This window comes from Leuresthes tenuis, unplaced genomic scaffold (assembly GCF_036924035.1).
Source record: "Leuresthes tenuis unplaced genomic scaffold, fLeuTen1.0.hap1 SCAF_2, whole genome shotgun sequence".
Lineage (NCBI taxonomy): Eukaryota > Metazoa > Chordata > Actinopteri > Atheriniformes > Atherinopsidae > Leuresthes > Leuresthes tenuis.
Window position 1 is genome coordinate 10,757,464 of NW_027325356.1, and position 24,894 is coordinate 10,782,357.

The 24,894-nt window shown below is 42.4% G+C and overlaps 2 protein-coding genes across 4 annotated transcripts in view; both read left to right on the top strand.

Moving 5' to 3' along the window:
• The first annotated feature begins 343 nt into the window (after positions 1-343).
• Positions 344-21,215, top strand: tent4b (terminal nucleotidyltransferase 4B). The gene is made up of 12 exons (XM_072380174.1): positions 344-1,267; positions 12,668-12,791; positions 14,196-14,242; positions 15,281-15,401; positions 15,804-15,911; positions 16,898-17,026; positions 17,221-17,434; positions 17,539-17,665; positions 17,832-17,935; positions 18,059-18,264; positions 18,415-18,561; positions 18,753-21,215. The coding sequence occupies exons 1-12, from the start codon at positions 708-710 to the stop codon at positions 18,909-18,911; spliced, it is 2,046 nt and encodes a 681-aa protein (XP_072236275.1). The 5' UTR covers positions 344-707; the 3' UTR covers positions 18,912-21,215.
• A 129-nt stretch (positions 21,216-21,344) lies between these two features.
• adcy7 (adenylate cyclase 7) overlaps positions 21,345-24,894 on the top strand; it is a 102,282-nt gene continuing 98,732 nt past the window's right edge. For 2 of the 3 annotated variants that reach the window (XR_011914922.1, XM_072380175.1), the window contains exon 1: positions 21,345-21,544. The gene's annotated coding sequence lies outside the window, so the exon portion shown is untranslated. The remainder of the gene's footprint in view (positions 21,545-24,894) is intronic. The other variant, XR_011914923.1, reaches the window with a different exon arrangement.

A 24,894-nucleotide genomic window follows, 5' to 3' on the forward strand; every position in this document is an offset into this window, starting at 1 on the left:
CTATTACAAATGTATAAATTAATGTATATTACCTATGGACGTATTAGTGCGTTATTCCTTTTAACATGGAAGCAGTTTAAAAATGGTTTGATTGTATGTAGATGTTGTTTTTGATGCCGCCTTTTGTTTCTGATACAAGATGGCATCAGATTCAAATTGTGGGACGTGCAGTTGACGAAAATATAAATAGGATTTAAATAATACATTTGGCTTTAGTAAGCGAGTACAAAAATCTGAGCTTATTATGTAACCAAAAAAGTAAGCGATTGTCTGTTGCGTAACAACCATTTCCCCGCCCCTTTTCACCTACTCCGCGCAGCCGCAGTAGCAATGTGGACTCCGCCATTGAGGGACCCACGATCAGGAGGAAAGGGTCAGAGTCACTTCGACAAGCAATGCTTACGCGTTTCCACAGTCTTCAACTGCAAGTTTGGCTTCAGCTACAATTTTTATTACCTAACTGGCACACTTGACTATTTTTCTGCGGATGAATTGTGTTGACAACTGTGTGTATTGTCACTACTAAAGAGCGTGTTTTTTTTTACCAGATTCTAGAAGTAACGGGCGGTGGAGAACCTGAGCTAGCAGCAGCTATAACAGAGCAATAGCAGGCTAGCTAACGTTAGCTAGCGACCTGGCTAGCTGCACACGAGCTGAGCATTGCTCGGTGGTGGGGAGGGGGGGCGATTTGCCTACAGTGTCGTTTGATGGATCCGAGAATCGCCTGGTTTCAACCAGAACAACGTGGACCCGCTAACAACCTGTGGATGCAGATCTGGGAGACGACACAAGGGCTCGGGTATTTGCATGTGAATAACAGTTACACCACTGGACCTCAGAACACACCGAACCTGAAAGCGATCGTCAACGGGGCGTCGGGAGCCGTTCTCACGACCAGAAACGGTGCGCTTGACTCAAACACCGGTAGTGGAGAAATCAAGACTCAGGGGATGTCTGCCTCAATGGGGGACGGTGAAATTACAGAACAGCGGGACTTTATACCACTGGACACTAATAGCAATCACAACAACCGAGCCGCTGGCAGGGGCGGTGTCGGTGGAGGGGGGCAGCAGGGCAGCGGGGTCGCTGTGGTGTGGAGGGGACTGACGGAAGGACACCCCAACAAAAGAAAAAGAGACAATAAAGCTAGCACTTTCGGATTCAATTCCAGCCTCTTGAACAGTGGAAGCGGCTCCAACACGGGGGGATATGAAGGTTATACGGGCACGCCATGGAAAGTCAGGAACTACTCCGAAGAAATTATTGGGTAAGGCAGAGTTTATGAAAGTCTGTCGGATTGGCCGTGATTTTTTTCTTCTCTTTTTAAGAACCGCTGCTGGCTGGTACGGGTTGTACTCACGTACAGTGTTTTCTTACCAAACCAGCAGCTGGTAATCAGCAGGTCCGACAGTTGGGGTGGTGGGGGGGCGCCCTCACGTTTGAGGGCATTGAGTGTAAACTGGGAGTGAACTTTGTGTTATTTCAGCCATTTATGCACCTGCGCACTGAGATGACAAGGAAGAAGACCCTTTCGATTGTCAGTTTAACCCCACCCACATTACCTCCACCCACCGAATCCACTGTTTAGTAACTATGTTGTTGCTCTAAAATCTCTCAAAGTGAGTCTATCGTGTGATAAGTAACTGCACTAGAAGAGATCGCATTTTATTGGCTAAAAGTTTAAAGTTCAGATCGTTTTGATTAAGGCCAGTTATTAAAAAGTTTGTGGATTCACTCCTTAAAAGGACAAGAAAGGAAAGTGTTGCTTGAGATGAGTTGTTTAGTTGATATTTAAAAGAACATCGGTGGGTTCTAAGGAAGTACTCATGATATTATGGATAGATTCTCTTCATCTGTGTGTGCCAGGTAACTTTTCAGCAGTTTAAGTAAGATGTTAGTTTTTCTTACCACCCGGTTCTAAATGAGCATTCAAATGCAGAAGTTACGTTTAACTTTCATGTTATTGACACAATAAAACAACATGTCATGGTAGGCTAACATGGTGTTCATCTAGTGTTTTCCAACAAATACAATATTCTTATTTTTTGTTTTTTAAAAAAACCACTATGTTAATGATTACCATTTATAGCTAAAATGTGTACTTGAAGCAGGAAGTCTGTCACTTTGAAAAGGTTAAAGTAGGAGAGTCGTATCAGCGTGCTACCTGAATGCAATCACAGGTTCACCTTCAGCCTCCAGCAGCCCACAGCTGAAACCAGTTGATGTATTTAAATATTTGTGGGGTATTTTTTAAAATCTCCTTTTTAAAGGGTTGATATTTTTACATTTGGTTTAAGGTGAATTTTGAGGTCACGACTCTGTCCACATCCACAAATAAATCCTCATCGGTTTGGCTCGGTTGTGTGATGAATCTCTGGCTTTTGCTAACTTGTACTTTAGAGCACTGCTACTGGGAACCAACACATACTTCTTAGAATTAATTTTGTGACTGTTTGACTTTCAAAGGCTTCTCGTTTGTGATTGTGTCAGCGCATTTGTCAACTGTGTCGTTGGTGTAGTAAGGGAGCTGGATGTGGCACCGCTTGTCAGCCTTGATGCCAATACTACCCCAGGTATTGCAGCATAAAAGCTTGCAGACTTTAAAGTAAACGTTGCTTTTAGACTTTATTTACTGCAAACAAGTTCAGTCATTGCTCAATCACTTCACATGTGGAAATCGAGGATCTTTTGTAATCGTAACCTTGAGTCTAGAGAAGTTATTAATGGTGTCATGTAAACCGTTTGCTTGGCAGGTAATTCTCATGTTAGTGAGATGGCAGCTGGCATCATCTTCCACTCCAGTCAGTTAATTTGTTCACTCACTTATTTCCACTTTAGTCCCCCTCTGAAAACCCACCAACAGTCAGATAATGGATGTGTTTTTAAAGATGATCAAAGTAATAAAGGATAAATGTTATGATTTGGAAATACTGAGCATACAATACAGGTGGACAGGTTAGTGTTTCATGAGTGATTTACAATTATTTTTATATGAAAACTCTAGCAGCAATGAACTATTTGCAGCCCCGTCTCAAACTAAGGTGTTTACCTTTTTGCTTTTAAATAGATGTTGGCGTAAGTATGTTCACCTCTTTTATATATCCCAAGCCCTGCATAACGTCATTAGGCGTTGCTCCTGATATTCTGACCAAATCCAACAAAATCAGTTGAGCAGTGGAAAGTATTAGCAGATACTTATTTTTAAAGACCACTTGAATTACACCTCATGTGTTTCTGCTTCTTGCACCTGTTAATTTATGCTTCCGCATTATCAAGTAACTGACTCTGAATTGCTGAAATTTTCGAGGTTCCCACTTTATCGACTCATTTGATCAAGTCATTACAGCAGGTTATTATTGTATTATATTTGAGTGTTATTACAGCTATTATGTCGTACATTATTTTTTCACTTCTACGCAGGTCCTTTTCTCTGCAGTGGTTCTTTAAGTTGTAATAATTTGGGAAAATGTTTTTGATGGGTGGGACTCTATTGAAAACTATTTAGGTTTCTTCCACCATCCCTTTCTATTAGACATTTGTATATAAGCAGAGCACTAGAGTGTGGAGTTTCTGTCTGAGTGATTTTCATTTATAGTAATATAGTTGCTCTGTGTTTGCTTAAGGACATTCCTTAGTGATAAGCTCTGCTAATACCAGAACCTGAAGCTCAGAGCTGTGATCGCACTCAGCCACCACTGAGAACCCTCTGTTTAACCATACTCTGGTAAATCACTGGGCCGGCATGCTCTTTGGCATTACAGCGTCATTTCAAAATGTGCGTGTGCACACTCATGGTGTGTATGTGAATGTAAAAGCTGACTTATTTGAGTCTGGAAGTGGGATTTTTAGAAGAGGAAGGTACAAACAAAAAAATCATATCCACACTTGGCAATAAAACAGCTTATTTAGTCAGATAAATTCAATATGATTGAAATCATTTACCACAACTACAGCTTCAAAATCCCCCACAATTCTCCCGTTTTACCTCTGAGATTACAGCATGGCTGCAGAATGTAGGGAGCAATGACTGGGAGTGCCACTGGGTACTATATCAATATTCAGGAGTGTGCGTATGTGCTACACTTAAAGTCGATTTCCATGTCTGCAGCCTCACAGTGGCACAAAGCCTGAGTGCAGCAGAAGCTATGCAGTCTGGACGCAAGGCCCATGGTTATTTACGCTGCTTTAGTTGGTGAAATAAAAGCGCTGTTTGCCATTTATTTTAGTCGCTCCCACTTTGTCCTGTATTTGGACATGAAATTCCATTTCCCAAACCGGACAGGTTGTGTGGCTGAGGGAGCCGGCACTCCTAAACGTGGGAATCATTGTTGCATTTGGTATTTACAAATTGCAACAGTGGGAGTAAGCTGAAATGCATTTTTTCCATGGTACAGTTTGTACTCTATATTTGGCCGTGTGGGTTGGCTGGAGAGGCAGAGGCATGTGCTTATTTGTGTTTGACGCTCCTCCAGTCTTTCCCAAACTGAGACGGTCCAAGCAAGCAGCCGTCCTCCTGATGGCAAAGGATCAGTGTTTACATGCTCCACACAGCTTCGCTTCCGCTAAACAAAGCCAACCCTCTGGAGAGACAAACCCTCACCCCTTCTTTCCATCTGTCCAATGAGACGGAAGGGAGTGTTTCCAAATTAAAGCTGTATTTACCAGATAAGTCTTTTTTTGTCCTTTTCTACCTGAAGTGGCTTCTTTGAAACATTCCCACATGTGTGTAAATGACCTGTTATTCTGTGATGAATATGACAGCAGGTCTTCTCAGCTCCTTGTAAAGGACGATTTCAAATCAAAAGGACACGAACCTAAACCCGTCACGTGATGTCTTCATTTCCAAATAAGCCGTGCTCCAGTCGCAGTTCAGGTAAAGCACTTTTATCTGTTTGTCATGGGTCAGGTGGACTGAAAAGTCAGTTCAGCTGTTCAGTACCTGCTGTGCCTCCCCTTTTTTTTCTTGGTCCTCGCAGACCATTTTCAAGGTCTTGTTTATTCAGAGCTGGTGGGCACCATGTCCCAAATTTAATCCAGAAAAACATTAAGTTGAATAATTTTGGTGGAACCTCGTGTTGAAAGCTTGTCTGGGATGGTGGAAGACTTGAAAGTTGTGTTAATAAAACGCGTGGGGAATTGCTCACTGATGAGTTGCCCTGGTGCATGTTTTTATTGTGCTGTTATTGCGGCTGTTGTTCAGAGATTAATGACACCCTGCCAGCTTACTCACGCAGCACCGCTGACTGGAGCTCCGTTCTTAGAACTGTGCTTCATCCAACCTCTGCTGGCTGTGACATGCACTCTCCTGTCTCTCTCTTCTCCCAGTGCTGGTAGAAAGAAATCTGAACGGCACAGAGAGGCACCTGTCCAGAACGCAGCCTTCCTGTGTGCAGTGCGGCTTGTACCTTCTATTTTTCCCTCTTCCTTTCCAATGGAAACGCTTCCTGTGCTCCAGGCTGGGTGCAGTTAGCGAGCGTGACATAGTCATTTGCATTGTCAGAGCTTGTCATCGGACTGGGACGTGCTGAGCTTTTGTACTGAATAACACAAAAACCCCAGAATGTCAGGCCTGAGTTGTTAAGCGTATGCAGTTGTTTCTGCTTTTTAAAACTGCTCCGACAACAGACTTCTACAGACGTCAGGCTTCTTGTGCCGTGTTTTCTGCAGAAATTATCTTCAATTTGGAAGTGAAACATCAAAACAAACTCGAGCCCTGTAGAACAAAGAAGTGTCTTGGTGTGTGTGCTGTTGCATCAACGTTTGTTTATGCTCACAGCTGATATTTCTCTGTGACCAATCAACAGTCTGCAGTGTTTCCACATCAAGCATCAGCTTGGTTTGCTCAGAGCCTTGGCTCATGTTGTACCAAAAAAAAGTTTTTGTATTTGTTACTGTTATTATCTGACTTGACCTAATGCTCTCGGAGTGCATCCTTTCTCGAAATGCCGCCCTGCTCTGGCGTTTCTCTCTGTGAGCAAGATCTAAGCAAATTGTTGAGCTGCACAAGCTTGCACCTTCTCATTGTTGCCATGAAACCGGCTATAGATGTAGCAACATCCTCTCTCCCTGGTTGATCAAGAATCACACTTAGGTAGCCGACAGCCAAAAAATATTTGGCAAACCGCTCGCACATTTTTATTTTCTACTTGCCGACATCAGAAAATCTGTATGGGATTTGATTACAGTCTTTTAAATAATTCACTATGATAATAATAGGGCATTGAGTTAAAACTGAACATTTAGTCCAAATTGTATAAACTCCCAGTTTATAATGTATGTTGCCATTCAGCCTGGAAATACTGAGATATAAAGTTTGGTTTGTGTCACCCAGCCTTATGAGACCTTATGGTCGGGGAATACATGTTTCTGGATAGAAAAGGTGAAAAAGTTGTTTCCACCCTTGCACCAAGCGCAGCACCCTTAGTGAAGATGAGTGTGTTCACACAGGTGTGCTTTTCCCTCAGTGGCAGCCAGAGCTGAGTGATAAAACTCAATGGAAATGGAAAAAATATGGCGTAAATAGATAGGGGGGGAGGTAGTATTTTATAAAGTATCTGTTTATTGACAGAATAGCAGTACAGGGTTTACTTTCAGCGGATGTATATTGATAATAGCTTTACTCTGTTCATAAACTGCATTTTAACCCATTATAAACCGGAGCATAGTTTTACCTTCAAACCTGGGAGGATCCACATATCTCATCAGTTTTTTAAAAAACTGCTTCATTTTTAAAAGATGGTGATAAACGTCGGGGAAATATCAGCACTTTTCAATGAAAGCTGAAGGTTCAACCTTTTTTCTTACAAGTCTAGTTTCCTCAGAGGCTAAGAAAGAAGTGGACAGTTTTAAGTTTTCCACAAAACCGTCAGCTTTTAGAATGTCATTTCAACAAAGCCTCTCGTATTTGTGTTTATTTCTGTTGCCACACAACTGAGTTCGTCAAAAAGTGACTAAATGCTGCCAGTTAAGAACCCATGTTAACCAGCAGCCACTTGTTTTTTTTTTTACCAATGTGACGTCATCACATTAAAACCAACAATCTCTGTTCTGTTCTGACAAGCCTTTTCAGTAGAAGGTAGCCATAGTGTGTCCACCATAACTTGCCTCTGATTTAGGACAAACGCACACACTGGCAGCATAAGACTATATCAACATCAAAGGGATTGTCTTATATGTTTAAAAGGTGCTGTGGAAGTAGGGACCATTTGGCTTGCTTATAAAATTTTCATTCCATGAAAGTGATGCTTACATCTTGTCAATCAGACCACTCAGCACACTGACACAGGCCAACACACACACACACACACGGATGCATTTTAGAAACCCATAGAGGAAGGTAGCTGCAGCAGAGCTGGTGGCACGGTGACATTTTTGTGCTCCAACAGGAAAAAATCAAGTGGAATTGATGTCATTCACGATGGCACAGTCCTCACAAGTATTCAAGTAAACAAGGTTATGTCAACACGCGTGCCCTAGTTCCTACACAGTTCCTCATCTGCTGTTGTTGCTCCCAAATCAGAGTAAGCAATCAATAAAGAGCTATTTGAGTACTTTATCATTCTGCAGACGGTGGTGGTCTCGTGGTATGATACTCAAAGCCCATGAGTGTTTGCCCTTGTGTTTGTGATAGCATATTTTAAAGCGAGCTGTCCCTGTTTTGACCACAGTGTCCCGCCGTGTCTCTCCAGCATACCCATGCCTGTCACCTGCAGTCAGCAGTGTGCCGTCTCTCTGTGCAACAAGAGCTGTTTGGTCCCATTGGCTAGCATTCAGCACTCCGATCTGCTAATTGATAAAACGTTAACGGACCCGACATCTGTGACACGCCGACACCTCTGCTTCTGTTTGGGCTCGTTTGGAAAAGTTCCTCCTGGCACGCCTGTGCACTCGAAGCGGTTGGAAGTAACCTTTTGTAGCAGCGGCTGGTGAGGCCAAAAAAATTCAGGCCTTTGTGAAAATAGGGTCATTATGTTGGGACTCGCTGGGTAAACGTAGACGTATGAATGGTTACAACTTTTTCATCATGACTCGTCTTATCTAAATGCGTAACGTAATCCTTTTCCAGGGAGGTGTCTCTTTGTACATGAATGTTTCTCTTCAAAGCTACTGTTAAGAATTAAATGCACGAGGAATGCTGCCAGGCACAGTTGTATCACAGCGCCCAAAGTTCTGAGCAACCAGTAAGTAGTGTTGAACCTGGTTTGACAACCTCCTTTCCTTCCTCCTACCTAACTTTCCCTCACAAGGAGGCATTTAAGCACCACACCCAATCCAGTCTCTTTGTTGGTTATTCTGTTTAGTCTGACTCTTAACCTTTTTAAAAAAGAAAAAAAAAAAGCCTTTTTTTTTTCATTTAATCTTTATTCGTGTTTATTTGCTACCTCATGCTTTCTGCTCCTCCTCCAAACACTAAAATATGTCTCCCAGGAGACAGGGTGTTGTGCTCTCTTCATGCTGAGGCCATGGAGGAATGTCAAGGCACCCAATGTACTTTATTGATTAAAAGAAACAAAGAGAAACAAACATCTCAATTTATAGTGTAAAATAGTTAAGTCTGTCTCTTGAAAAATGGGGAAACGTGTGTGTTCAGACCTGATTTCTTCCAGTGTATTGTCAATTCTAATGTCATTCCTGGAAAAAATGCGTTTGAGTTTCATTGCATTGTGCAACAAACGCATTAGAAAATGAGTGCTTTTGCAATTATTCACATGATGAAAAAAATCCTGATACTACTGAAATATTGACAACTGGATTTGAATATATTACCAGTATTTGGTCAAACAACTATGTGCATGACTGCATAGAAGTTCCTGTAGTTGATGTTGAGCTGTGGAATGAACAGAAAATTCATCTGGATCTCTTTTTGACGATTAATCAAACATTTCTTTATTTATTTTCCTCTTTAAAAGGTGGGATGCAGTGCATTGCTGCCACATCTTGTTTTCACGACTATTAACTGAATGTCAGTTAGTTGGGAAAAGAAAGATGTTTGATGGCTTCACCTTTGCCTGTGGGGACTTGAGACGAATGCCTCTGGTTGTTGTGTGATGGTTTATAGCAAAAATTAGCACAGCTCTGAGCGTTGACACCTGTTATGTAGATGTGGAATGAGAAAATAGAAGCCTTTCATCCGTTTGAACTGAAGGACTGACAGGACTGTTACTGTTGACTGTCATTCAGCATGACTGACAGTGTCTCTCATGCTAGAAAAGTTATGTTGGCAGAGAACATGGCAGAACAACGTGCAGGGCAAGCCTTTTTCACAAGATTACATAACATTACTGTGATACATTGTGTGATAAGCCTATGACAAGGGTCTGTGTGCTTTCAAGGCAGGCTGCAAAACTGCAATGTAATCTGATCCACGAAGGTGGGGCATGAGATTCCTCCCATTACAAGAGAACAAGGGAGTTCCAGTAGCCTGTTGCTGTGAAATGAAACCTACTGATTCTGGAGCTGCCTCCTCCTGTTGGCAGCCATTTAACAGCTCATCTCTCTGTGGTGCAAACAAAACATAACTTAGAAAAACGAATGTGTAACACTGTAGAAATTGTTAGCAAGAGCATGTTCAGTTCGTGAAGTTTGTCAGAAAGAAAGAAAAAGGCAACAACTAAACGTCACAACCCTTCAAGCTGCCCTCTTCTGGTTTTCTGCTTGCTTCATTTGAGTATGTAGTGAAATCAGTAAGTTAAGAGTCGCTGCAAATGCGAACACACACGTCTGAGAAGTCGGATTCTTTCCATGCGATTTCTCGTAAGACGTCAGGGCGGATGGAGCTTCCCCAGCAGAGGTTCGCTGCTGCAGCCGCCGGTTCTGGCTGGCTTTGGAAAAGTGACACAGAGCTGTCTTCAGCTGGGAGGAAGAACTTTCATGAAGGCAGTGACCTTAAACTCGCCCGCTCTTAAATTTAACCCCCAAATAAAACCAGCTGGGTTCGCCACTAAACTTATCATGACAACTAATGGCATTTATCTGGGAGATGCTGCACGTATGAGAGGGCATGTCCGTTTATTTGATCTAATTTGTTCTCGCTCTGCCCCACTCTCATTTGCAATTTATGCCATTAAGGGAAAAGGCCACAAGCAATGTCACCAGCTGCCCAGCCAAAAGCTGGCTGTGTATCCAGGACTTGCCCACCATTTCCTGGGGAAAACACTCTTGTGTCTGTGGCACGAGGTTTAAAAAGCCTACGGAGAGGCGAGCTTTTCCCCGAGAAGGTATCTGCACTCCGTGTCAGGCTCTGACATGAGCGTCGTTCGAGCACGGTGTCCGTGGCTGACCCGCACAGCTGTACCAGTGTGTGGCTGAAATCGAACTAAGTGCAAGCGGTCGCTGCATCTTTTGTGAAAAGCCTACGATTCTGCAGCCCAGTGAGTGAGAGTTAGCAGCCCTGATCATTGTTTTATTGCTGTTTGTTCTTTGCAGAATGGGAATTAGTTCAGTCTACAACTTGGAGTTTTAAATTGTTATTATTATTTCCTTTCACTTGATTTGATTCCAACACTTTGTTCCACCTACTTTATACATCTGTCTGTCATCACTTGGCAAGGGAAGCACTACCCACCCCTTCAACTGCTCCCTCGAGCAGTTGGCATCGGCCCATTGATATGGTTGCGTTCACTGACTATATATGCCCCTGAATCTTCCCAGCCAGTTGCAGTATATTAAACTAACATAAACCAGAGCAGTCTTTGAGCTGAGCTGTTGTACTGACACAGAATGGAGCCACTGAGAGCTGTTCTCCATTACCGTGAAAGTAGAGCTAATGCATTTGTAGCGCAGATTGTAGCGGCTGAGTTTCTCTTACTCTAAAACGAAACCTAAGCGTGTGATAGAGGCTGGAGTCTCTGCAGTGTGCACTGAGAAATGAAGGCAGTCGTGTCGGAGGAGGAGCAAAATGATTTTGGAATGATTCATTTGGTTGTTGATTATCTTTATGAATAAACCTGTTGTAGAAAACTTTGTTTTTGTTTGATCGCCTCATCAGTCAGGTCTCTGTCATGTGCGAGGCTGGGAGGTCCACTCCCTGACACTTTGAACACAAACGTGACCAAAGCAAACTGAAACCTACGGTAGTTTCCAGTGAGACTTTTAAAAAGTTTTGTTCTGAATAAAGTAAGCACTTCTGTACCTGCGGTCTGAAGATTTAACCAGAATGAAATTAGCTTTCCAGTTAATGGACGAGTGCTGAATGATAAATGACACGTGATATTCTGAGTGTTGTATTTTACAACATGGAACTGGTGGCATCTCATGATGAGAGAAGATGATTAAAAGAGAACATTAATAAAACAAACAAGATAGTTCTGCTAACAGTCTACCAGCCGGTTATCTCAGTGGACATTTGTCTTGTTGAATAACCTTACAGCTGTTAAGCGATTGAATCATTGAGTAAAATTTTAGGGTCTATGCTGAGTTCTCCTTTCAGCAAACAGCACAGCTCCTCGAGACGTGGGGACACCTGACACTCACCTTTCGTTGCCTTTTGTACTTAAAAAAGCAGAATGCATGTCTGTCTGATCTGGGTTGGGGAATGAGCCTGTTTTTGTCCTTCTCTGGGTCCTTAGGGCTGTGTGTGCACACGTGCGTGCACTCGTGCCTACGCATGCCTGTATGTTTGCGTTCTTCTGTCCGCCCACAGAGACTTGTCCCTGCGTGTGTGTGTGTGTGTAGACAAAGCTGGTCAGTGAAAGGGTCAACGCGTGTGGGCAGAGCGACCTGTACCAAGGGCAAACGTGGCAGTCCTGCTTAGCCTGCTGTTGCTGGGTCCTACTTGTTCTTATTGATATTATGTCTGGACGCAGCTGAGGATCCTGTTTTTGTTTTTACTTGGCTCATTTCTTTTTTTATTTGAAATGCTGCTCGGGTAGATGGAACTCTTGCATGTCTGTTTTCTTAGAAAAAGTCTCATTTCCTGTCTGGTGCAGATGACCCCTTGATTTTGAAATGAACCTTTCAATCTTTGAGAAAAAAAGAATGGCTATAGCTGCATGCAGGAGTAGAAACCTTCTGGATAAATTGTTGAAATGAAAAGACCCCTGATTTACAGCCTTCAGATTTATGTGCTCGACCTTGGACCTTTTACCTTTTACCTTCAGGGGAAATTTGATAGAGGAACTGTTCAGAGAAGCATCATCTCTTTGAGAGACTTTCATTTACTCAACATTTTCTTTTGCAACACCCTACCAGTCGTTCTGCTTTTATCAAACCGTGGCTTTATTTATTTTTGGTACTTCGTGGCACACAAAGTCTAAAAAGTGCAATGAGGATAACATACCGCACAATATTCTTTGCTGAGAGTTTATAGAAATAATTGTCTTGAAGTTGCTCCTTGTGAAAGAAGGAATAAACACAGACTTGTCCTGTCACTGTGACTTTGTGTCTGCCATCTGTATCCCTCTCAGTGGCTGTTGGCATCCAGTCCCTTGGCATTACATATTGTGCCTTTTTGCGCCGCGAGCAGCGGGAGCACAGATCGGACGGAACAGATAAGGGCACCGTTGGTTTTGGTTTAAATCGGTGCATCATATGAAAAGAGGTTTAATCTAAATATCTGCTGTTAGAAGAAGCAAGAAACACCTGTTTTTGTGCTAATAACAGTGAACTCATTCATTGTCCCCTGACTTGTCCATGTCTCAACATTATTTTTTTTTCTTCTACTCTGCAGGTTACATGAGGAGATCAAGGATTTCTACGAGTACATTTCCCCTCGGCCGGAGGAGGAGAAGATGAGATTGGAGGTGGTGGACCGAATCAAGGGGGTCATCCATGACCTGTGGCCCAGTGCTGAGGTACACAGAATCCATGCGCTGTGGGGGTTTATTTTGTATGTGCCACAAGCAATTATAACGAGAAGCGACTAAAATAACTTCCAGGAAAGGGAAAACTCCAGGTAACTTCTAATGGTTGAGTATGTTGACCCGGCTGGACACACTTCACCAGTTCAGAACTGGCAGCTACCACATTTAGTCTCCAGTGCAGTTGGGCTGACTGTAATGCCACACCAACGGCAGTAAACTTCAACCTGTCATTAACAATCTTCTTGTTCTTTGTTATCTCCGTGCACCACAGCACTATTTGCGTCATGGTATCGGCGCTTCTTCGGGCATTATTGCACCCTCTGACTTTGATCCTGCTGATAGAGCAGTGAGCTTCAAAGTCTATCTGTTCTGAGCTTAGCGGGGCCTAAATTAGGGGCACAATACCGCTCCAATCCCAGCAAGCTTTGTTCTTCTTTTCACTGCGCTGGTAGCAGGGCTAATGTGGTCATCTAGTTAGTGTGATGCTCGTTTAACTAATTAGCTTGGATTTAAAGATGTCCACCAGACACTCCACAGGCTCTTCACAGAGCAAATCACGGTTTTACCAGGCATTAATGGAAGACTGATTGGATCAGCTGATTCCGAAAAAATGTTTGTCAAATTTAAGCAGATGAATCTACAACCTGCCGTTCACTGCCACAAGTAAAAGTTTGACAAGAGATGCCAAGATGAGACCACCTGTAGTGTCGCCCCCCCTCCCAGAAGATCTCAGGGAATCCATTCATTCACAAACACAGCTCTGCAATCAGCTCACTTTATACATGCGACTGGGCTGTAACCCAGTTTCTACTACTGAGTGATGAGGGATGTGTGGAAGAGGTTTAAGGGAGTAAAGGGAGGGTCAAGGCTTAAGTCTATTTATGAACCTCTGTGTGGGAGGTTAAAAGAGATGGTTTAGGATATTTTAGTCCTCTCAGTAGCGTGCACATTAAGAGGACTAAAGGGCTGTTCGGTGGTAAACATCCTGCCAGTTTTGATTATTACATCAACAGGACGCGAAACAAAAAGTATTATATAACTTGAGTGGCTTTAAAAATTCACTTTACACGGTGCTAATGCTTTTCACTCCGAGGATGCTTAGTCTTCTGCGCCCCACCAGTGAAGGTAAATCAGCGCCATAGAAATCTGTACACGGCACAGTTATTTTTGTCAGTTGACGAGCCGGTTTTTGTAGAAGTGAAGCGTAACTTGGGAAAGTCAAATGACACAACCTCACTGATTTTCTTAGTGACGGGCCAACCCTGACATGGCCTGTCACTTTTGATCATTAACTCATCATATGTGCAGTTTTTGTTTGAAGTACTACTTGTCTTATCATGAAAGTAGATTTATGCGCGTGTATAGTATAAGTGGTTGTCATTTTTACACCTCCAGGTCCAAGTGTTTGGCAGCTTCAGCACTGGTCTTTATCTGCCAACAAGGTAAGTTTTCTCTCACCTTTCTCTATTTGCTTCAAGATTAAAACAAATGCAGATTCTTTAGGTAATTAGATTCTTACCGCAAACACTTATTTTGCTCAGTGTTTCCCACAGAATTAGACTCGACCTCAAGCTCTCTTGAGCAGGGGTGTAGGTTACAGTAGTAGTGGTATTACCTCCTGTAGGGGTCCTTAGGCAAGACCCCCTTACCCTACAGGCCTACCTGTAAGTCGCTTTGGATAAAAGCGTCTGCTAAATGCATAAACATAAACATGCAGTACACATAAGTGGAGTACAACAGCTATGCTGTGATTGGGCTACATTAGGTGTTTTTGGGCTGCAGGACCCTTTCCATAGTTCTTAAACCATTGCGTTTGTTCTGCAGGGATGGCAACCACTTGTAGTATCCAGTCAAATAGAGCTTAGGAAGGTCCCTTGCTTAGAGAAATGACGAGGAAGTGCTTGAGTCGCAGTCACAAAAACACAAAAACACCAATTCTTAACAGAACAGAAAAATCCAGAGGAATGGGCAGGTAGGGAAAGTTTTATTGAGCCTATATGCATGGAGGAGCTGCAACAGAATTTTCTCTGGTCTGCCTGGCTGGCTGTTGCATCTCTTCATTATTCCTACCTGCAGTGTGACTGCGTTGCCATTCGAGAAGCTCCCCTGCCAGTCACCAGCCTCAGAGAGCCCGCAAAGCAGTTTGGCCTGAGTGAGCCTTGACATGAAAAGTCAAGTCAAATCAGCTGCTACGTCTGTGTCATGAAACGATTCCCCGCTAAAGTTAGAGCGTCTGCATAGTGACCGTAATGATGAAGGCATAAGCAGAAGATCTGGCGTCTCTTGTGCAGGCCCGTAGAAGCGAGACATTGTGCTTATTTGAAATGATCCTAAGGACCCTCTTAGAGAAAGTAATTCATGTTTGTTGAGAGGTCTTTTTCTTTTTTCAGTTAGTTTTACATTATGCAGGTCATTTATGCTTTGAGGTTCTGTTGTTTGCTAACGAATGGTCATATGTCTTACCTTTATTTCCCCAACAGTGACATTGACCTGGTAGTTTTTGGAAAGTGGGAAACCCTCCCACTTTGGACGCTGGAAGAGGCCCTCCGGAAGAGAAATGTTGCAGATGAGAATTCCATCAAAGTTTTGGACAAAGCAACGGTAAGGTTTTATAACTGCTCCAAATCCCTGAGCCAACAGATTAGCGTCCTTGCACTGTTCAGGCATGTGTGCAAATCTGCATGTGAAAGAATCACAAACGTACAAAGTTTGTTCGCCTCTAGCAATGCACTGTAATTTACAGTTGGCAATGAAGAATAAATTGAATTCAATGTGTGATGAATGTTGTTCAGAATTACTCCAACTGTCGTCTTGGCTATTTGTACTACTTTAACCATGCTTAAACAGTGCAGTTTTCCATCTGTCATTAGGATTTACTGTTTGTGTGATGCACTCACATAAAAACTTGCCGTACGTTATGGATGCCAGTGGACCTACGAGTATCTTCCAGCACAGTGTCAGGATTTTGATCGTTTCCTTTGTGTGTATCTTTTGTTTCTTCAGGTTCCCATCATCAAACTCACTGACTCCTTCACTGAAGTCAAGGTGGACATCAGCTTCAACGTGAAGAGTGGTGTTAAAGCTGCTCGACTCATCAAGGAATTCAAAGAGGTACGGTTTCTAGTGCCGAGGCGTCCACACTGCTCACAAATCCACTTGTGCCGCCTCCGGTTTTTAAATAGTTCTTACAGTATCTGCCCTGCATCGGGTTTCTTGTGCATCCTTCAGGATTCACACCTGTTGTTGTTGTTCTCTCTAATGTGCACATGATTTGAGAATCATTGCTCTTGCCTGACTTGGACTCCAAGCCGAGCTGCGTGAGCTTTATAGATCGTAAAAGTCCTCCAAAGACTGCCGTGGGCTTTCGTGCAAGTTTCACAGTGTGTGAAATCTCATTTAATAATGACAACTGCTAATCATTGATATCTTTGAACATGCAAATTGTTGTTTATGAAATTTCAACTGCACATTTAACAGTACAGGATGTGATAGGATTTGAAAATCTTTAAGAATGGGATTTAAATGTCGTCTGTGGCAGAGTAGGAATCATTCTTTAATAACCCACTTGAAGTGGTATTGCCATCAGTGTTTTTGTAATACAGCACTGTGCAGCCACTGCTTATTGCTTTATGTGTGACCAGGAAAAGATGGCTCTGTTATGTGTAGACATAATACTCGTTCATTCCTTGATTTTTGGTGCTTTTTTTTATGCCCAAATGTTGGTCAATGTTAGATCATTGAAAATATTCCTCTTAAAATGCTCATGTACAAGGACTGAACTGAAAATTTGTGAAAAAGCAGCAGATATCAAAAGAAAAACATTAAAAGACCCTTAGGAAGCCTTGAGAACTATTACTTAAGACTATTTACACTAAGTGCAATTACAAGAAAGTCTGACCTCTTGGATGAACAAACATAAAGAAAAAGGGGGGCTGGTCAAGTCTTTTGCACAGTGCTGTATATCAGGATGTTTAAGTTAAGCCACTAACAATCCATAACTTTTTTGCCACCTCTGGAGGATATTGTGAGCCGTAGACATTAAAATATACTGTGTTCCTTGCAATGTCTGTACTGAAACTGTCTTTTCCACCTTGTAGAAATACCCTGTGCTGCCTTACCTGGTCCTGGTGCTGAAACAGTTCCTTCTGCAGAGGGACCTCAATGAGGTCTTTACAGGTGGAATCGGCTCATACAGTCTCTTCCTCATGGCTGTTAGTTTTCTGCAGGTTAGTTTTGCAATTTTGTAACTGCAGTGTTTCTTTAGGAACAACATTTAAATAAAGAAAGAAAGTCTGAATATATATATATATTCAATGGAAAAATTGCATCTTTTAAAAAGTCCTGACATGCTGTTGAACTAAATTCCTACTCACCCAATGATTATCCAGGATACACTCACTTTTGTTTTGCTTATGCTCAGCTTCACTATCGGGACGACGTGTGCAGTCCCAACATCAACATTGGTGTTCTGCTAATCGAATTCTTTGAGCTCTACGGTCGCCATTTCAACTACCTGAAAACCGGCATTCGGATAAAAGACGGTGGTTGCTACGTTGCCAAAGATGAGGTCCAGAAGAACATGATGGATGGATACAGGCCCTCGATGCTCTACATTGAGGATCCTCTGCAGCCAGGTAAGATCAGTACACAGCTACACAGGAGGTGGAATGTTTGGTTTCCATGCTCAGATGTTAGAACGACCTGTACTGACATGTTGCCACTGCTTTGCATCCAAAAGACAACGATGTTGGCAGGAGTTCCTACGGTGCCATGCAGGTGAAGCAGGCATTTGACTACGCCTATGTTGTGCTCAGCCATGCTGTGTCGCCCATTGCCAAGTACTATCCCAACAATGAGACTGAAAGGTGAGGATTTAATAACAGAAGCTGTCTGTCATCTGTAAGAGTTGTATCTGTTTTCCCAGATAATCAGTCACATCTAAAGAATGCAATGGGATTTTTTTCCTTCATAACTACTCACTGCATGCAAAGACTAAATAACTGTTCTCCTTCATTCTGTGTGTGGCCGCAGTATTCTAGGCCGGATAATCCGAGTGACTCAAGAGGTGGATGAGTACAGGGAATGGATCCGAAAGAACTGGGGGAGTTCCTCTCAGAATGATCCACCTCTGAACAGTACGTTCAGGCCTTTCTTAAACTTGTTGAATGTTTATGTTGCAGCAAAGGTTTCAGCAATCTAACGTGGTACGAGCCACAACTACAACTCACCGCACATCTGTCTTTTCTCTGCCTCCGCAGGAAATGACGTCAAATTGTTTGAATCTAAGCAGCTTGATGAGTGCAACAACAACGTTCCGGACGATGAGGATGTTGTCGTGGTTCTGCCATCAGCCCCCCGCAGCAAAACCTCCTCAAATACGTCTTCCCCGTCCCTCCGCTCCTCCCCCTCCTCCTCTCCGCTGTCGCCGTCTTCCACGTCCTCCGCTTCCACCTCCAGCGACGCGGTCAGTGCCTCCAGCTGCACACAGCACTGAAATACGGGACTCTTGTGTTTATATTGTGTTGCTCCCCAAGCTTATACATCTAAACAAATACAAGTAATATAGATATATGTTGAATACCATCTTCATGTAGACTTTGTTGGTTTCCTCCAGGACTCTGATGGCACACCGTGTAAAACAGCCAAGCAGCAGCCTGGCCGGGGCTCCAGTGCTCACAGAGAAAAGTCTGCTGTGGCTAATAATCTCCGCACACAGAGCCACACTACCAGCACTCCATCTGGAAACAACAAAGGAGGAAAGGTATGCTCAGTTTGACTTTCAGTGTACACATAGAAAATTGAGCTTGTAAATTCTATTGTACCCTATGAAATATGCTTGATTAGGTCCCATGAAGTAGAACATTTTTTGTAATTTCACGACCATTTAAAAAAACAAAACACCTGACCGAGTTCTACATGATCGCCGATTGTGTCCTTGTGCTCCGACTCCAGGCCAGGATGTCTCGTTCCCATCATAAGAGTGGCCACCACGGGCAGCAGAACAACCCCTCCATCACCAAAAGTCATCCGAGCAACAAGCCACACCAACAGGGCAACAGCAAGAAGAGGAAAAACGTACGAGACTCTACACAAGAGGATCTCTACAGATAGGGGTGGGTTTGCTCAACCTCAACCCTACGTGCCCACCCCCACCCTAACCCCCGTCCTCGTCTGCTACTGACTGACTGTCCTGTCCCACTTTTGCTGCCGGACTCCAGCTTCGGGAGGTTGTTTGTATGAAAACATCTGAAGAAACTTGTCGCCTCTTTTCAGGGTTACAGACAACATTTTCTAGCAGAAAAAGGGGAGAGAGAAAAAGAAAAAAAAAAAAGTATTATTGGAAAAGGGTTTATTTTCTTGGACCTGGGCTGAAATCACTGATTTAAGTGCTCCTTTGCTTCCGAACAGCTTCACTTTTGGAGCGATATTCCTTCACCCCACAGCCAGCCTCTTGCGCCTCCTGCTGTTCAGGAATATACAGTTCAGGTGTCTGGAATCAGAGCTGGAGCAATACCTGGAACTGCTGGCTGGAATAATAGGATCAAAACTTTTACCCCCCCCCCTCAAAAAAAGAAAAGAAAATACAAAAAAAAGAAGAAGAAAGCAAACTGCTTAAATGTACAAAAAAAAAAATGTTATGTTGAACAACAAACATGTACACAGAATTTTTTTTTTTTTTTTTTTAGATGGTCACTTACAAATGCAATCAGTAAGAGTGGGACATAACTTATGCATGAGATCTTTCTGTTGGTTGATTTTATTCCTGTAGGGTAAATCTGTTTTTGTTATGTCTAATCAAGTTCTACAAAAATTTGTACGAAAACAAGTATAAGCGAAAACAAACAAAAAAAAACAAACAAACAAAAAAAAAACAGGTTTAAAAAAACACAAGCGAGAGAGAAAAAAAAGAAAAAAAAAGTTGTTTCATATGACCTTTTTACAAGATATACTGATTGAAGTCATGCAAACATGCACATTTTTGCCCACTGCTGTTTGGCCATTGCCGAGAGCTGGTCTGGGTCCCATTGCCAACAGAAATCATCAGCATCCACTTTTACTCCTGGTTCAACACTGTGAGTGTGCTACGGTGTTAACATTTAGCCTTTTAGTGAGCCGGAGCTCACGTTACAGCCCCGTAGATGACAGGAAGAAGCTCGGTCTGTCAACTAGCTCAAGTAGCACAGCCACACCAGTGTAGAGGCTTTAAGAATACACGTTTAATTACATATATCTATATTTTTTTTGGTGATAATGGTTTTATTGAAAAAAATCCTACACTTGAAATGTGTCAACAATGCGACTGTGGGTGATAATCTGTTTATTTGGTAATTTACCAACTACAGAAATCATTTGTATTTGTTAAATGTATTTATTTTTTTATTAATTATATGAACATAGTATGGATAAATGTATTATTAACATTAACCATATCTTGGGAGTCCTGTTTTTGAAATAGGATAAGTTGCGGGGAGGTGGAGTGGGGGTAGGAACACATGTGTTCAGGTACAGTAAAACACCATCTTTGATTATTTCTACTGGTTTTTCTTTACCTGACAGTTGAGTGACCAAGTGGGTTTACAAAAATCTAAGAGACCATTTTACACGTCTTGTGGTAAGAGTTTTGTTTTAATATGTGGCTGGTCTACTTACTCTAAAAGGGAGTTTTGTTCATTTTTTTCTTCTTTTGTCCGTTTTTTTTCTTTTATTTTTGTCCCAGTTTATAACCCGTTAGCGACAAAAAGGCTTATTCAAATGTCCATTCAGTCTCCTTCTGTCATTGCAGTACATCAACTAACCTGTAGATGGAGTTATTGCTCTAAGTCTTAATCCACACAGAGTTTGGGCTTGTATACTGCATTTCGACGGTTTATTTTTGTGATCGACTGTTAATATGCTCATATCTGAAGTGAAATGGGCAGCTGCACACAGAAAACGCGTTAAACTGAGTGCTTACATGGAGGGAATAACACCAAAGCACAGTTCAATCCCCGTATTCCCTCCCTTCCTAGAACCCCCTACAGAGAAACATGTAGCCAGCAATAACCACCACCTTATTATTATCCATACACTACTCCACAATGACCACTGAAGTTATACAAGGCTCTGCTCACCTCTGAGCTAGGTCAGTATTTCATATTAAGACGACGAAGCACATTTGAGTCCACTTGCAGCCTGTTGAATTTGGTTCCACCCCCTCCATCCTCCATGTGCCACAGTTGCGATTAAAATGCAGTATATAAGCGCAGGTCTTGGGATCGACAGAAGAGGAGGAAGGTGGATCCACTTAGCTCTGCCACCTGAGTGTCCACTTACCAACTCTTCTCACAGCTGGAAGGCTTTGAACCCAACTGTACTCATCTGAAACATTGTTCCTCTGCAGCTATCACAATTCATGCAATAAAGACATTACCATTACCCTGCGTGTTGAGGCGGGTTTCTTTTCTGCTTACGAATTATTTCCATTTTTTAAATTTTTTTTAATTTATATAATTTTTTTTATTGATGACTCGGTCGACACTTTGGGAGGCACCTCACTATAAAAAAAAATGACAAACGCTATCAAGGAAAGTGTATTGGCAGGCGCGTGGGTGTGAGTGTGTGACAGTGATGGAGGAGGAGCGTTCTCGATTGGAGGAGCGCGCGAGCTGACAGTTGAGGAGAACGCAGACCGAACACGCGCTCAAACGCTGCACCCACCGTTTATTAAAGATAGATTTATTCTCGGGACGCCACTTTGGTCTCAGGTAAGATGCTAAATTGGTGTCAAATTAAAAACGAGACGTTGTTGTTGAGACCTCGCGGGCTGTTGTCACCCCGCACAGGGAGAGTTTGATGTAGGTTGGCTTGGATGAAAACACGGGAGGACTTTGCTGAAAACCTCACATCTGAAGCGTCATTTTTGTGTGGTTTAACGCATGTGATAAATCTGTAGATTTAACGGAATTAGAAGCTGGAAAGGTTTTTTTGTTTTGTTTTTAAAACTTTTTCTTGTGTTCTCTCAACACGTCACCTGGCTGCTCTTGATACCCAGACTCTTCTCCAGAAGTTAAATGCATGCTTTTCCCTCTGCATTGAGCGAGACATTGGAGTGAACTTCTTTCCCACTGAGGCAGAGGTTCAGTTCTGAAAACGTGTTCCGTCCCGCTCTTAATTCGATGAAAGCTTTTACGCTGACATAATGAAACCGGATAAAATGACTGTGGACTGTCGGCCAACATAGATGAGAATTGTCTGTATATGTAATTTTCCTCTTCTTCTAAACCTGTCTCAGCCGGTTTTTAGTGCGGTCTGTTATGACTTTATCTCAGATATCTGCCGCGTAAAGGCTTTATTTCTGTTTGAGCAGAATATACCTGAAACTATCCCAGTTCTATGATGATAACTTTCTTGTAAATGCTTGAGGTGCATCTGTGCTAAACTTGAACGGCTTTTCTCTTTGCCGAAGCACGGACGCACAGTTCAGACATGTCAGTGAAATCTAAACGTTTATCAGTTTCCTGTGTTGTCATGTGCTGGTGACCTTATATACTTTCAGCTGAGCCTAAATATTTGCAGGGCAGTAGCAGTCCACCCCCCATCTTTTTCTTTTCTTTTCCGTTTTTCTTTTTATCAATCACGCAAAAGTGCGGACGCGCTGTTGAATGCTGACTTGCTATTAATCTCTTTGCATCTTTGCCTAGAATGTTGTGTCCGGTGGGTTTTTACAGGACGAGGCCTCATCCAACGGTGTCTATGCCCGTTTTATTTGAGAGCCCTTAGTGATTTAAATGTCTTTGTAAAAACATGCCACGCGTCTCCTGTTTGAAGACAAGTTAGGGCCCGCAATGCATTGATTTTTGGTTCACAACGCAGATAACTGAAGTTCTGCCCCTCAGCTGTTTGGCTCATTGTTGTCTATATTATTCATGTCACTGTGGGTGTTTGGCCACAGTTTTATTGCCAGCTTAAAGGTAACTACATTGAGGGCTTACTTGAGCTTGTTTTCTAAATGGATGGCGGTGCTGTTTGAGGTCTGAGTCAACATGCACGCTGGCACTCGGCCAACCGCGTGCATGTTTGGATGGAGAAATCCAGCCAATATACGTACAATTAGGGACAGAGATTATTCTTATTACCAATGATATTAGAATGGTTAACAGCCCACTCTTTGTCGGGCTATCCGTCTGACTCTTCCTTGGAGTGGAGTCTTAATTAAACATCTTAGTCATAGTGCTGTTACATGAAACTGGCCTTAGCTGAACCTCATCTTTGTAATAATGTATTGCAAATGACCGTGATGGTTTGTAAGCCTTATTAGATGCAATAGCTGGCATTTCAGTTTCTCAAGTGATGCCATTAGTTTGCTGTAACTTTTAAGCCTGTGAAGTTGTGCCATTCCTTGTTTTGGTCTTTCCCGGAGCTTTTCCACTTTTCCTTGACCTCAGTGAAAGACCCTCTGAAGTCCAGGAAAGGTGTGAAGAGAATTCATGAGGATCTTTTTTTGGAACAGACTGTCAAGCCAATCCAACTGCATGTTTGCAAGGTGGTTTGGTTGTGGTGGAACTCGGACCTCTCAAACAATGCACTCCGTAGGACCTATTAGATATTTCACTTCATGCATTTTGTTTTTTTAACCTTGTTGTTAATCCAGGTTCGACAAATGGTGGCGACTTTGTGAAATAATTACTTAGAAGTTTTCAAGAGTTTGTGATCGTGAAGGTGTACAAGTGTCATATTAAAGTTTGTTTGCTTAAGCTCGGCGATGCTACTGTTTGCAGTGAAAAGTGAATTCTTTGAAACTGAAAAGAAAAATGGAGACTGGATGATTAATGCTCTGCTGCCGCTGCTCTGCAGGACGCAAAAAGGAGTGCGTATCCTCATGGAACCTTCCTGATGTCGCGGACTGCATGAGCGTGATCGACTCGGCTTATGTGAGTCAGGTTTATATCATTTGGTTGATTACATCGCTAATCCCTTTGTCAATTCTAGAAGGAGGACATAGCTTAGATGACCAGCAGCACTTTCTCTGTCATGGTCACATACTTCATCACTTTCCTCTATCTCACATGAAATGTCTAAATCACTTATAGTTGCATGGTAAATACAGTAAAACTGGTTTATCAATGTCGAATGCTTTTGAGGGAAAAAGAAGAACAAAAGATGCGTGGGATCATAAGAAGTGATAGACAAGGACAACATCGCTTTGAGATATGGAGACTGTGTATTTACAAAACTACACTGCAATAGGTTGGTGTTAAATTCCATGTCGGGGGTCAGCAGATCGACTCTGTGCTCTGATTAAGGCTCTGTCACACATACATTGGCCATTGGTGTGCAGTTACCCATTATGATTCTGTAAACATTCTCAGTTTGACATGACGGAAACCTCGTTGTGATTTTTCACATTATGAGATTAATTTGGCAGTTTGATGTTTCTAGACAGGGACCATCTGTCAAGGGTTGAGCAGTGTACACATGCACACAAAGAAGAAAGAAGAGAACCCAGGAACAGAGCTGTACGGTTCAGAGTGATGCCAGAGCCCTCCTTTCCTCATCGTTGTTTTGTGACATGTGTCTTAATAACCAGTGGTAGAGTTGTTTTGTGTGAGGCAGCACGATCTGACCGTGCCACCACTGTAGGAAAAAGTGGCCTCCAACATGAGGACATTTATTCTCTTTCAGGGAGGTTTTTTTTTTCGTTAGCATTGTCGAAAAAGGAACTTTACTCATCCATTTTTAGGTTATATATACATTTTTTCACACTTGTGTCTCATCCATCGTGAAAAAAAATGATGCACTAGAGCAAAATACATAGGATCACCTTGACATTTGTAGACTATAACACTTTAGTTTAGTCTTTATTATCACTAACCTGTATCCTTTGGGGTATTTTTATTCATAGCCTTTGGCTGCTTCTTGACAAACCGAACCTTTTCTTGTTAAACCAAATGAAAGAAGAAGTGTTTCTTCTGTTGAGCTGAACTCCCCTTTCAGTTTTGTTGCAATTATACAAAACAAACCCAAAAGTGAACTAATTGTCATATATTACTGGAGCTGAGGAGAATTTTGTTTTCTTCTGTGGTGTACCAACTAAACACACTAACTCATCTGCTAA

What these genes read in the sequence shown, in the direction of transcription:
- tent4b (XM_072380174.1), top strand. Translation starts at nt 708, where the DNA reads ATGGATCCGAGAATCGCCTGGTTTCAACCAGAACAACGTGGACCCGCT. An exon ending in GGTCTTTATCTGCCAACAAG is followed by an intron (nt 14,243 to 15,280) that starts GTAAGTTTTCTC and finishes TTTCCCCAACAG; the next exon opens with TGACATTGACCTGGTAGTTT. An exon ending in GAATGATCCACCTCTGAACA is followed by an intron (nt 17,936 to 18,058) that starts GTACGTTCAGGC and finishes CTGCCTCCGCAG; the next exon opens with GAAATGACGTCAAATTGTTT.